Source organism: Eubalaena glacialis, chromosome 2, assembly GCF_028564815.1.
Source record: "Eubalaena glacialis isolate mEubGla1 chromosome 2, mEubGla1.1.hap2.+ XY, whole genome shotgun sequence".
Lineage (NCBI taxonomy): Eukaryota > Metazoa > Chordata > Mammalia > Artiodactyla > Balaenidae > Eubalaena > Eubalaena glacialis.
The window spans coordinates 117167094-117179363 of record NC_083717.1 but is presented as its reverse complement, the minus strand read 5'-3'; the positions used below and the strand labels follow the sequence as shown (position 1 = coordinate 117179363).

General features: G+C 44.4%; 1 protein-coding gene across 1 annotated transcript in view; it reads right to left on the bottom strand.

Annotated features, from left to right (window-relative positions):
• The window catches only part of RYR3 (ryanodine receptor 3), a 372240-nt gene that overhangs the window by 193031 nt on the left and 166939 nt on the right, over nucleotides 1–12270 (bottom strand). Inside the window, exons 29-31 of the mRNA XM_061181456.1 lie at nucleotides 3594–3802; nucleotides 1776–1951; nucleotides 846–882 (exon numbers count right to left, since the gene is read on the bottom strand). Coding sequence (XP_061037439.1) covers nucleotides 846–882; nucleotides 1776–1951; nucleotides 3594–3802 — 422 coding nt within the window. The remainder of the gene's footprint in view (nucleotides 1–845; nucleotides 883–1775; nucleotides 1952–3593; nucleotides 3803–12270) is intronic.

Below are 12270 nucleotides of genomic sequence, written 5' to 3'. Positions count from 1 at the left end.
TGGCAGCTATGAATCATGTGACCTTGGACAAGTCACTTGTCCTCTCTGTGCCTCAGAGCGCATGATATTGTTCATCTCCTGGGGTTGCAGTGGAACTTAAGAGGGAAGGTGATACAATGTGCTCCGTGCAGTGCCCTGCACATAGTAAGCGTGTGACATGCCGCTGCAAGAATCATACCCTTGATAGTTAACCTACGAACTTGGGGTTGCAGGATGACTTTATAGAAGGGGTGACATGCATTTCTTCCAAAGGAATTTGTGTGTGTGTGTGTGTGTGTGTGTGTATGTGTGTTTTTTGGTCAGGTGCTAAAGAAGGATGAGAGAAAGAAAGAAATTAAGAAGCATTGCTTTCTGACCACTGTCTAGCTTGAAGAAAAAGCAGCCTCCATCTTCTGGGCTGGCTCCCTGCTCCTTTTTCTCATTTGACTGCTTTCAACATTATTCCTGGCACTGCTCTGAGAGATGGGAGAATTGATTCATAGCAGTTTACATAAAAGAGCAAACAAAAGGATTACATTAAGAGTCCCCCCCTTTCTCCCCCAATTGATGTTCATTTCAATCAGAAAGGCAGTGCTGGGTCCCTGGTGGCAAATAGGCACCAATCACACAATGATGCCCAATTAGATGCTCCAGGTAGAGTTCTGTTTTGCACTGAGTAACTGTTTTTCTTTCCCCCACTTGAGAAATGCCATAGATATGTTCTGGAAGCATCAAGAAGGATATTAAAAGACAGAGTAATTGGCAATTAAAGAGGATCTCTAGACAGACCTTTGCTGTAGGGGGCATATTACCAGGCACAGCAAAGAATCAAATAATTAAAACCATAATTGAGCACATTTACTTACTCTTGTTGTATGGGAGAGTATTTCTTGCATCTGTTTCCTGGGGGGGAGAAATCCATGTTTTAGTTTTTCAGGTCTATAGAGAAGCCCACAAGTCTGACAGGCAACTGATCTACCTTTAATGATGAAGGCAAGTTTAAGAAGCTGGCTCTTTCCTATACATGAGTGAGCCTGACTGGTCTTGGGACTTGTTCATTTGCAACCTGATACCACCAGGCAGGGCTGTGACTTCCAACTCTTGTCTCCCAGCCCAGGTGTAAGTTAGAGCTAGGGGGAGGTTGGGAGACGCTAATAATGTAGGCAGGGATACCTTGGAATACATTATCCTGTTCTCTTAAGCAGCTTTGCTTGTTTAAATCTTGGTAGATAGTAAAACTCTAGAGGAAACCCGGACCAGATACGCATCAACAATAAAAAATAGACATTAAAGGGAAGAAAGATAGCAAGGAATATATTCCTTATCAGGAAGGAGGAAGTCACATTACTCATGAGTCACACAGCTGCTGGGTTGGACACTGGCCATAGTTATGCAAAGAAGGCAGTATTTGCCTACAGAAGCTTCTAATTTCACACAAAGGCAACAACAATTGCACCCTCTCATGCACTTACATTCTTTTTACTCCAAAAACATACGAATTATAGGTTGCAAGGAGGCTAGGGACTCAGACAGCTTGGGAAGAACAGAAACTTGTTCACTGGATGTGACCCAGTTAAGCTTGATTGGTCCCCTAATTATACACTGCACACACACACATGTGCACGGGCATGCACTTGTGTGCACACCCATCCTCATTTCTTCCTGACTGAAAGCAGAGGGAACCCTACTCACAGGGCTCTAGTTGTGCCGAGGTAGAGTGAGAAGGAGACAGACAGAAAGCCGACTTTGCAACAGACACGCTGAGCACCTCTGAGAGCTGGAGGCTCCTCCCTCACCTTTTCTGGAAAGTGTCACTGTCCAGACACGGGCTGTGACTGAAGGAGGAGTGGCACTCGACCGGCACGCTCAGGCGGCAGTAGATCATGCTGGCACTGCTGTTCTGTGTGCCGAACGTCTTGTGGATCACCTTGAGGCACGGAGGGCTGTCCACGGTGCCATCGACCCTCACGACCTGGAAATGCCATGGTCCTCACCTGACACAGCCTGACTCTGACCCACCCCTCCTCCCCTCACTGACTACTTACGTCAAGGCTTTATGCGAACAACTAAGGTTGTCATGAGTGATAATGAACCATTACACTCATCCTTACGTGGACCGTGCCCTATAAAATATCACAGATCTGCCTCTGGCTGGGGAAATGAGGGATCTAAATTAGGGATCTAAAAATGCTCACTGGGTTTTCTGCAAGGTCAAGGATGCCAGGCAGGGGGGTAATGCAGTGTTGTATTCGCTGATGCTGACCTTTTAGGAAGGTGACAAGTGGCTAAAGGAGAAAATCTTTCCAGAGGTTTCCCCTGTCAGTGGGCATGAGAACATCTAAGGGAGAAGGCACCAGAAAGCCCAAAGCTCAAGAAGAGACATCAGAGTTTCCTTGGGGGGCACTGTCTCCCACCCAGCGCCTTTCCCACCTTTCCCACAGTTACAGCCTGAGCGCAGAAGCTCCTGGAGACTCCTCTACATACTGAGGAAATTCCCAGCTCCAGGGCACAAGCACTGCAGGGGGTGCACTGGAGGAAAGATCAAAACTGGATTTTTGAAGTGTGTGTGTGTGGCGGGCGGGGGGGGGGGGTGAGGGGGGTGGGAAGGAGGAGCAGAGAAAGTAAACAGACTTAAAATAATAATTTTGTTACAATCTGAGCATTTCTCCCTGCGTTCTAGAGAATAGTTCCTATCCTGCGGTCCATGAGTACACTTACATATTTCTGTGTGGTCTGTATATTTTTCTAAGTGGAGGGTCTCTAGATTCTATCAGTTTGCCAAAGGGGTTCACGACCTCGAAAAAGTTTATGAGCCAGCTTTCTAAAGTAATGGCCAGGTAGGAATCAGAGAAATTAAAGTCTCTCCTATTTAAGAGTGTGGAGAAAAGCGAAGGATGAAGAGTGGATACTTGCTGAATTCAAAGTGGGCAGTGAGTGAAGGGGACTTACAGTCTGGGGGGATCAAGCCATTGAATCTAACGCTTCAGTGGAGCTGACTTGTCTGACATCCCATCGGCCCCCATCCCACCCCTACGCCATGAAAAAACCATGGTGGGGCTAGGTGATACAGAGGCAAGCAGACGTAGAACCAGAATCCGAATCAGGCTGCTTACAATCTTTGGCTTCTCTGCCTCTCTGCTCCCCCGACAAGGTGGGAGTATCGTAATCAACTACTACACTTCCACTTAAAAACCTGGAGACGGTTCTGCAGGAATTAAACAAAGCCTAAAAGACATCGAGTTATGAGCAGAGGAGAACCACGTTTGGAACACATCATCCTGAGCGCAGGTACTGAACTTTTTTAGGAAAACAACATTTAAGGTCTCTGGATACTGTATTGCTATAATACCAGTATAGGAATGTCTGGAGAAAACATTGTGGCCCAAAGGTTTGGGGATGGATCTGCAAGGTGTTTACCACTTGTAAGATGCCACTCAGCTGCCCCAACTAAGGTACCTGCAACGACAGCTCTGAGGGCCAGCGAGGAGGTGACCGGGGCAGGGGCAGCCAGGGCGTGGACTTAGGCAAGCACCACCTGGTGACAGGAGCATCAGCGGGAGTTCAGGGCCTTGGTCCCCCTGGCCTGCCAGGGTCCCCGCAACGTGCAGCGTTACCTCTATCTGTGGATGATCCTTGGGCACGTTGACAAATGTTGGGAGGCGCTTGCTGAACCACATGGCCACGTCGCGGTTCATGTTGACAGCAAAAGGCTCAAAGCCCTCTTGGAGGCCACACATGGTATAAAACTTGAAGGTGCTGGCGTCCATCCCGAGATTCATGCGGCCGATCTGAGACAGGCCCAAAGAGCATATGGGCACAAAGCCTGCAGAATGGTGAGAGAGCCCAGTCAGCCCTCAGGACTGTCCTGGGAAGCTGGGAGGAAGCGGAACCTTCGCTTCCTTCACAGCTTTGAGTCTCAGCAGGAAAGACGGAAAGACGGGACAGCGTCCTTTTCTTTCTTCCTGGCACATAAACTCAACAACAGGAGGTGACATGGAGTTTACGGCTGCCCTTGGTATATGGGAAAGAAAAGTGAGTCTGGTTCAAAATGATTTGTTGAAAAAAACAATCATCTAGGTAAGATTCTTCTTAAGACATAAATAAATATCAGCTGGAAAAGTAAAACCAATAAGAGAAAAAGTGAAATTCTTTATCTATGCCTTAGCTAAAATTGATTTTAGGCCCTGGGTAATTTTATTTTATTTTATTTATCTCTGGAGATTTTTTTTTTTTTTTTGAGGTACAGTTGATTTACAATATATTAGTTTCAGGTGTACAACACAGTGATTCAATATTTTAATAGATTGTACTCCATTTAAAGTTATTACAAAACAATGGCTATATTTCCCTGTGCTGTACAATAATATATCCTCGTTGCTTGTCTCTCTGATACACAGTAGTTTGTGTCTCTTAATCCCATACCCCTAACTTGCCCCTCCCCACTTCCTTCTCCCTATTGGTTATCACTAGTTTGTTCTCAATATCTGTGAGTCTTTTTCTGTATGTTATATACCTTCAATTGTTTTATTTTTTAGATTTCACATATAAGTGATAACATAGAGTATTTGTCTTTCTCTGTTTGACTTATTCCACTAAGCATAATACTCTCTGGATCCACCCATGGTGTTGCAAATGGCAGATTTTCATTCTTTTTTTATGGCTAAATAATATTCCATTGTATGTATATATGTGTGTGTGTGTGTGTGTGTGTGTGTGTGTGTATAGACACATACCACATCATCTTTATCCATCCATCTGTTGATGGGCACTTAGCTTGCTTCCATATCTTAGGCCCTGGGTAATTTTAAATACTGCCCCCAAACAAAACAATGCCTAAAGAATGACTTGGTGTAAACCGCCCAAATTTTCTAGGTCTCAGCATCTTCTCCAGTGAAATGAGAGGTCTAATGGTTCATGTCATTTTGAGAGTACTCTCCTAAGAAGTTTTGGATGCTAACACAATGACTCTGCTTGTTTACAAAATACAGTTTACAAACCCCACCCTCCCAGCCTTCTGCTATAGTCCCCTCCTAAGCAGGAAAGCGAGATTTTCAAGCAGGAGACATAGAAAACTCTGTTCACTCTTACAGTGACTGCCTCTCCAAGCTCTCTTCTGTATCCTCATCATATTATAACACTGCCATGCAGAAAAGACCCAAGGCAGAAGTTCAGATTATTTGGTGTTCTTGTTTGTAGGCTATTTATGAATCATAATTGTGGACCAACAAATCAGCAGAACTGGGAAAGCACTAATTATCCCAGATCTGGGAAGATGTGCGGCAGGCAGCCAGAGGGCAGCTGAGGCTGCCAGGAGAGCTCAGAAAAGGAGGAAGGGCTCGGAGGCTGGTGGCTAAAGCAGGGCTTGGAGTCCCTACGAGGAAAACCGTGTCACTCCTAGGATGGCGGTGCTTATTTAAGGGGACATTTAAAGGTCTATTTTGGGAGAATTTATGTTCAACAGTAAGTCGCTCATAGAGACCAAGGCCAAAATGCACTCCTCCTAAAACCAGTGCTTATATACTATTATCTAGGCCACAAAGTTTCTATGTAAATAAGTCTCATAAGTGAAAGGTAAATCCCTTCCAAGCTGAGCTGGTTGCTTTCAGAAACTATGAACTCATTTAGGACACTATTTAATACTATTTCTGAGTAAGAGAGCTCCAGTGAAATCCTAGCAATGACGGTGATGTCTGTACAAAGAGCCTCCTCCCAGGACCACCGGGGGCTGGTGGTCCCACCACTAGGTAAGGCAGACGGTCTGGTCCATCAGACAAGCACAGATTCATGCACCGTCCTGAGCATTGCTATGTTTCTGGCATGGCATTCGAGACTGGGATAGATGAAACTATCCCCTTCTAGAGACAGAGATTTTTATAAATGAGGAATCTTTGGAGATCTGATTCCAGTATGGAATAAGGACTGATTGTTGGCAAAACTTTTGGGTCCCTACTGGGCCAGCGGGCTCTGCTCTATGCTATGAGAAGACATGAAGGAAGGAAAAGAAACCATCCTGATCACCAGGAGCTTACAGAAGTGGGGACAACAAATGGAACGCACAAGAGTGAATGTTGTGTGGTAAGACATCCCCACCTGCAAGATAGTACTTTGGTTTTCAACCTGGAAAAGTACCACTACAGTAGTTTTATCTTGGAGACATGATTTTGAAGCTTTCCATCCGTGATGTGAGCAGAGATAGGACATCTTAAGAAAGTCTCTCTTGGATGTGGACAAAAGGCAACCCTCCTACACTGCTGGTGGGAATGTAAGTTGGTGCAGCCACTATGGAGAACAGTATGGAGGCTCCTCAAAAAACTAAAAATAGAGTTCCACATGATCCAGCAATTCCATGCCTGGGCATATATCCAGACAAAACTATAATTCAAAAGGATACATGCACCCCAATGTTCAAAGCAGCACTATTTACAATAGCCAACACATGGAAGCAACCTAAGTGTCCATCGACAGGTGAATGGATAAGGAAGATGTGATACATACATACAATGGAATATTACTCAGCCATAAAAAAGAATGAAATAATGCCATTTGCAGCAAAACGGATGGACCTAGAGATTATCATAGGGAGTGAAGTCAGACAGAGAAAGACAAATAGCATATGATATCACTTATATGTGGAATCTAAAATATGACATAAATGAACTTATTTAGGAAACAGAAACAGACTCACAGACATAGAGAACAGACTTGTTGTTGCCAAGGGGTGGGGTGGGGGAGGGATATTTGGGCTTTTGGGATTAGCAGATGCAAACCATTATATATAGAATGGATAAACATTCAGGGAACTATATCTGCTATCCTGTGATAAAGCATAATGGAAAAGAATATGAAAAAGAATGTATATATCACTTTGCTGTACAGCAGAAATTAACACAACATTGTAAATCAACTATACTTCAATAAAATCAATAAAAAAAAGAAAGTCTCTCTTCCCCTTTCTTCTCCAATAACTTGAATGATGGGATAAGTAAGCAGCAGATTCAAAAACAATGAGGACTTCTGACTAACCCAGGTCATATCAATGACTTCCTAGTTATAGACCCCCTGACAATGCAAGATGCATGCAGAAAGGAAGAAAGGTCATATCTGCATGAGGCCTTTTTTCTAAGGAACTTGGGCTCCTCATTGTTCCTAAGCCATCAGCAGAGGGGACAGTACTTTGCTGAAGATAAATCTGAAGGTTTGAGGAGCTAACAGACTTGACCAAGGTTGTAAGAAGGGCAAGTGACAAAATGGGAAAAGATCCCACACCCTCTGACTCACAGACCAGCTGACAGTCAGTGTGCAAGAGAGGGGGTGAAGGTTACAGGGGGTGAATGTCCCAGATTTAAACAGCAGTTATGTCCTAGGGCAGAGGGTTGTACGTATTACAGAGCAGACCGCTGTCGCTCTGAGGCAGAAGCCATCTCTATGGGGGAGAGCTGAACACTGCCTGAAAACAGGCTCTGAAACAAAAGTCGGGAATGTCAAAGCAACAGGAGGGAGTGTCAGGGACCTCCTCGGGACTAAGTGGGCACAGCGGGGACAGCTCTGTACAGCAGCAGACGAGAAGCTAAATCCCAGGCTTGAGCCAGAAAAGAGAAACTCCAGAAAGGACCGAGAGCAAAGCTACATCCTCATAAGGCACCAGCACTTTCTCCTGGGGAAGAATACTTGAAAACTGGATACATTTAATCAGCTCCCTCCACCTGGTGGAGAGACTCTGCTCCATTTCTACAACTTCTTTACTTGAGGAGTTACAACTTCATGTAACTTGATAACTCTGCTTGATAGACAGATAAGGGGGAACAATGATGATAAACGCTACCAGCTAATATTCATCAAGTACTTTCTAGGTGTCAGGCCCTGGGCTCAGCGCTCTACAGATTTAGCTCGTTATTGTGCCCATTTCACAGATGAGGAAACCGAGGCCTAGCAAGTTGATAACTTGCTCAAGTTCTGTCTCTTGGTAAGTATGTGGAGCCAGCATGTGAACGAGGCTGCCCGAGAGCAGTCCAGAGCAAGCAATGGGGACTGAGGGCCGGATGACTGCTTTCTAATTCTTATCTCCAGTGACTGGCTTTGTGATGAACTCTTCCTTCACTTTTCAGATGATTTTCCTAAGTGTCGTGTAGTTGATTAGTTTGCCTCTAGATCAGGCAGCTGGAGACCTACAACCGCAAAGCACTCCAGGCCCCTTGGAGGAGAAGGGCTGCCTTCTTCAAGTGGCCACACGGTTCCCTAGAGTTGATCTGGATGGACAGATCCACTTGGTAAGGCCACCTGGCATTACTGTGAACAATGTCGTGCACACACAAGGATTTGCACTTTGCACACAACTCAATTAATCCCTAGCTTCAAATGAGACTGGAGAAGTAAGAAAATGGAAAAATAAAGGGGAAAAGCAATACTCCGTCCCTACATACAGCCTAGTAGAAGTAATTATGCTGACATCATTGAAGAGGTTTGAGGAGAAAATTTGCAAACGGCCTTACTTGGAACATAGATGTGCACAGAATTCCTGTTCTAGGAAAGGTATGTCAAGAACACACACATTTAAATCCTCCAGAGGACCCCAGGTTCTGATAAACTTTGAATCACAAGGCCTCATACGGCTTTGTGACTAGGAGGAGAGTCAGCCAGGAGGTCATCTTTTTATAATTCAGGAGCTTGGAAAGAAACCAATTATCTACACAATCCCAACCATGGATCCATTTTTAGTCCATTTCAAGCTGAAGAAAGACATGAGAGCAAATCACTCCCAGTAATGGAAAGACTCAGATCTTGGGGAGAGGTGGTTAAATGACTGCCCAGACGATTCCAGGGCTGTTTCTGAGAGTCTCAATCCAGAAGCTCATGTTTTACCCATTAATTTTAATTTTCTAAGCCTCACAAAGATGGTGTTCGGGGACAGCACTGAGATGGTCACAAGCCTTGTAGAAAACACAGGAAACAAGAGGCTACGTTCCCCTGCCATAGCACCCATCCAGGGAGAGAATGACAGGGGAAGCTTGGGTACCAGTGTGTCTGTGCGCAGATGGTGGCGACACTGCCCTCAAGGAAATTTCATCTGCTGCCTACGGAAGAGCTGCCAGCAGAGCTGGGGGATCTGTTAAACCCTGACAGGCCAGTGGCAGGAAGAGCCTGGGAGGCTGCCCCTGCAGACGCTGAAGCTGTAGCGAGGCAGGAGGTGCCCCAGGGGAGTGCCTGGTACAGGCAGAACAGGAGACCAGCTCTGAAGCCTCTTCCAGACAGCATGTTCTGAGGTCTGGCACCATGTGCAGAACTTTCTCTTCCTTTCCTTTAAATGGGATAAAAGAGAACACTAATAGCAAAGGTTTCACCATGGAAGCTTCTGAGCTTCCAGATGCCTTTTGGTGATAACACTGTGAGCTGTGATGGTCCAGGCCAGGGAACAATGATTAGGAAAATTCTAATGAGGCCCATAAGAGTAGATCATCTATGATACAGGAGAGGATGAAGATGACAACTTATAAATAACCCAGAGGAAAAAAACCAGCCACGAATTGTAGTGCCTGCCCCCATTCCTTCCCCCAAAGGACTAAAAACTTCGCACAGCACAACTCCCTCTGGGGTAAATGGCCTGCATCAAGGCTGGGGTGCTGGTGACCAGAACACAAACATATAGGGGATTTTGCTTGATATGGGGCTATAATGCACAAAATGTTTTATTTTCAACAGATGCTTTTCCTAACAGCTCAAGGCAAGAATTGCTGCCTCTTTCCACTTTATGCAGAGAATAGAGAGATGCTATATGGTGATTCTAGGCCTCCGGGTTATTGTCATCAAAGAAAAGCATGCAGACTCCCTTTCAACTGCCCTTCCTCTGACTCCTGAGCCATCACAGAACTGAAAGAGCCTCCCAATTATCTTGTCTCTGTGTGATTAAAGTGCGATACAATACTACAGTACAGTGTGTTAACACAGTACAGTACAATTCTATTATAAAACAGAGTGCTAATAATAGACTCAGTTATTCTGAAGGTTAAATCATGTCTCTGTACACAAAAGGTCTATGAGGCATCTCTTTCATTACAGCACAGATGATCTCTAAAAACAGAGTTCTAAAACATCCCTCTTCTTTATAGTATTCTTCTGCACAAACCCTAGGACAGCTCCCCATGTCGTAGAGAGTGGAGTCCAAGGATGCTGGGCCCAGATTAGACAATAAATAAAGTTTTTTGAATAAAAAGACCAAGTCTTGATGTTTGAGGCTATAATCTGCACCTTCTTGTTCTTTCCACCTTCATCTTCTGTAAATTCCATACACAAATCTTCCAAAATGTATCATCACTCTTTCCTGCAGTTTCCTGATTCCACACTATTACTCGACTCACATCCCCTTAGAAGAAGACCCTTCTCCTCAGAAGTAGACAGCTCATATTTTTTATTTAACCTTCAGTTCCAATCCCATTCTTATAGAATTTTCATCCTGCATTGGTCATTTGCCATTTTTAACCCACCGCTTCGCACTGGTAGTTACCTTTCCATATTTTCATCTTATTTATTTTTCCAACTAGAAAATGAACTCCTTAATTTTGCTACTATTTACATTTGTGTATACTTTAGACCACTGCTTTTCATACTTTAAAGTGCATGGGAACCACCGGAGTGTCTTGTCTGAATGCAGTTTCTGAATCAGTGGGACAGGCATGGGGTCTGAGACTCTGCATTTATAACAACTGGACCACACTTTGAGTAGCAAGGCTTTAGACTTTACAGAATTCTTAGAACTCTGCACATAGACAAGATTCTTATCTCCTCCTTATGCTGAGCCAAAGTTTCATAGACAACTAACCTCCCTGAATCCACACTCAGGGGAGTCATAACAAGGTCTCTGGTCTTTGGACTCTTCCTACTCCAGGGAGCTACTTTCCTTGCGGATGAATCTGAATCTTCTAATTCTTCGTTTTCCTCCAGCCTCATGAAGAGAGCACTGCCTGTGATGGGTACTTGGTAAATATCTGTTTCCAAAGAGCAGTGCCAGAGGATGCTCTTCTCCACTGCCCTCATGCCCCCTGACATGATTTCCCCCTCTTTGCCTCTGAACCAGTTCATAAACCATTCTTTCTACTGGCAACATCTTTCCCAGTTGTTTCCAAAAACATATTTTTCAAAACTTTGATTTTAAACCTTTTTAGAAGGCATTAAAATATGACCCCATCTGGCTTCAGTCATCCTGTCTTTCTAGGAAAATACGCTGACTTGCAACTTTTCTATTACCCCAAATATGTGGCTCTTACAAAAATCTTTAAAGCTCTTTTAAGGTACAGTTGGATATGCATGTTGCAGATAATAGATGTCTGCAAAAAGTGTGAAAGTGATTTGTAAAGCTAAAACACATTGTAAATACAGAATATTTTATATGTATTAAAAATACATACTCATGTATTTCTGTTGCTCTTGCCTGTGCGGTTTTATCTTTTTTCACTTTCAGGGTGGGGAGGGAGGACTGTTTCTTTTTGTAAAGTCTCAGAAATTTAAAGCTACCAGAAACCCTAATCATTTACAGAAGGGGGAAATGAGGTAAAAAGACATTAAATAAAGTCAACCGAGATGTCACACGTGGGAAGGGCAGAGGCAGGACAGGAAACCAGACCTCCTGACCCAGAGCAGCCTCTTTTCCTCTCGACCTCCCTGCCTCCTTCTCATCTGTACTGAAGCAGCAGAGAGTGGCAAAGCACCAAGCACAGGGGTGTGATCACAGTGGGTATTAAGTCACTGCCATAGAATTTTACAACTGAGAAGGATATTGGCACTTATGCAGTCTATCATCCTGTTTTCTGGTACAGATGAAGGAGGCAAAGCCCAGAGAAGTCAAGCCAAGCCTGTCTGGGAGCCACACAGTTTGTTAGGAGCGAGTCAGCTAACCCACAGTCCAGGGCTCCATCTCCTGGTGCCGACAGCCTTGGTACCTAACGTAGCTCTGTAGATGGGAAGTAAGAAGCGCCCGTCGCTCCTTTGTGTAGCTGGAAGCACTGCCCTGACTGCAGTCTATTCACGGCCATTAACAAGTGCAACTGGGCTTGGGTTTCATAGCATGCTTGACTTTCAAAATAAATTCTATTTCATTCAAGGGAACAGCTAAGTCAAACTTCTGTGTTTCAGTGGTTCTCATCAAAGCATCAAGTTCAATTACACAGACATTCAGACTGACAATTCAATTCAGAATATGAGGATAATTCTTTAACTCACCAACTCTTCTCTCCTGCCAGGGATATTAGTCCACATGCAATTAGCATTTCCTTTGTGACACCGGGAAACGTGAGGTACCTT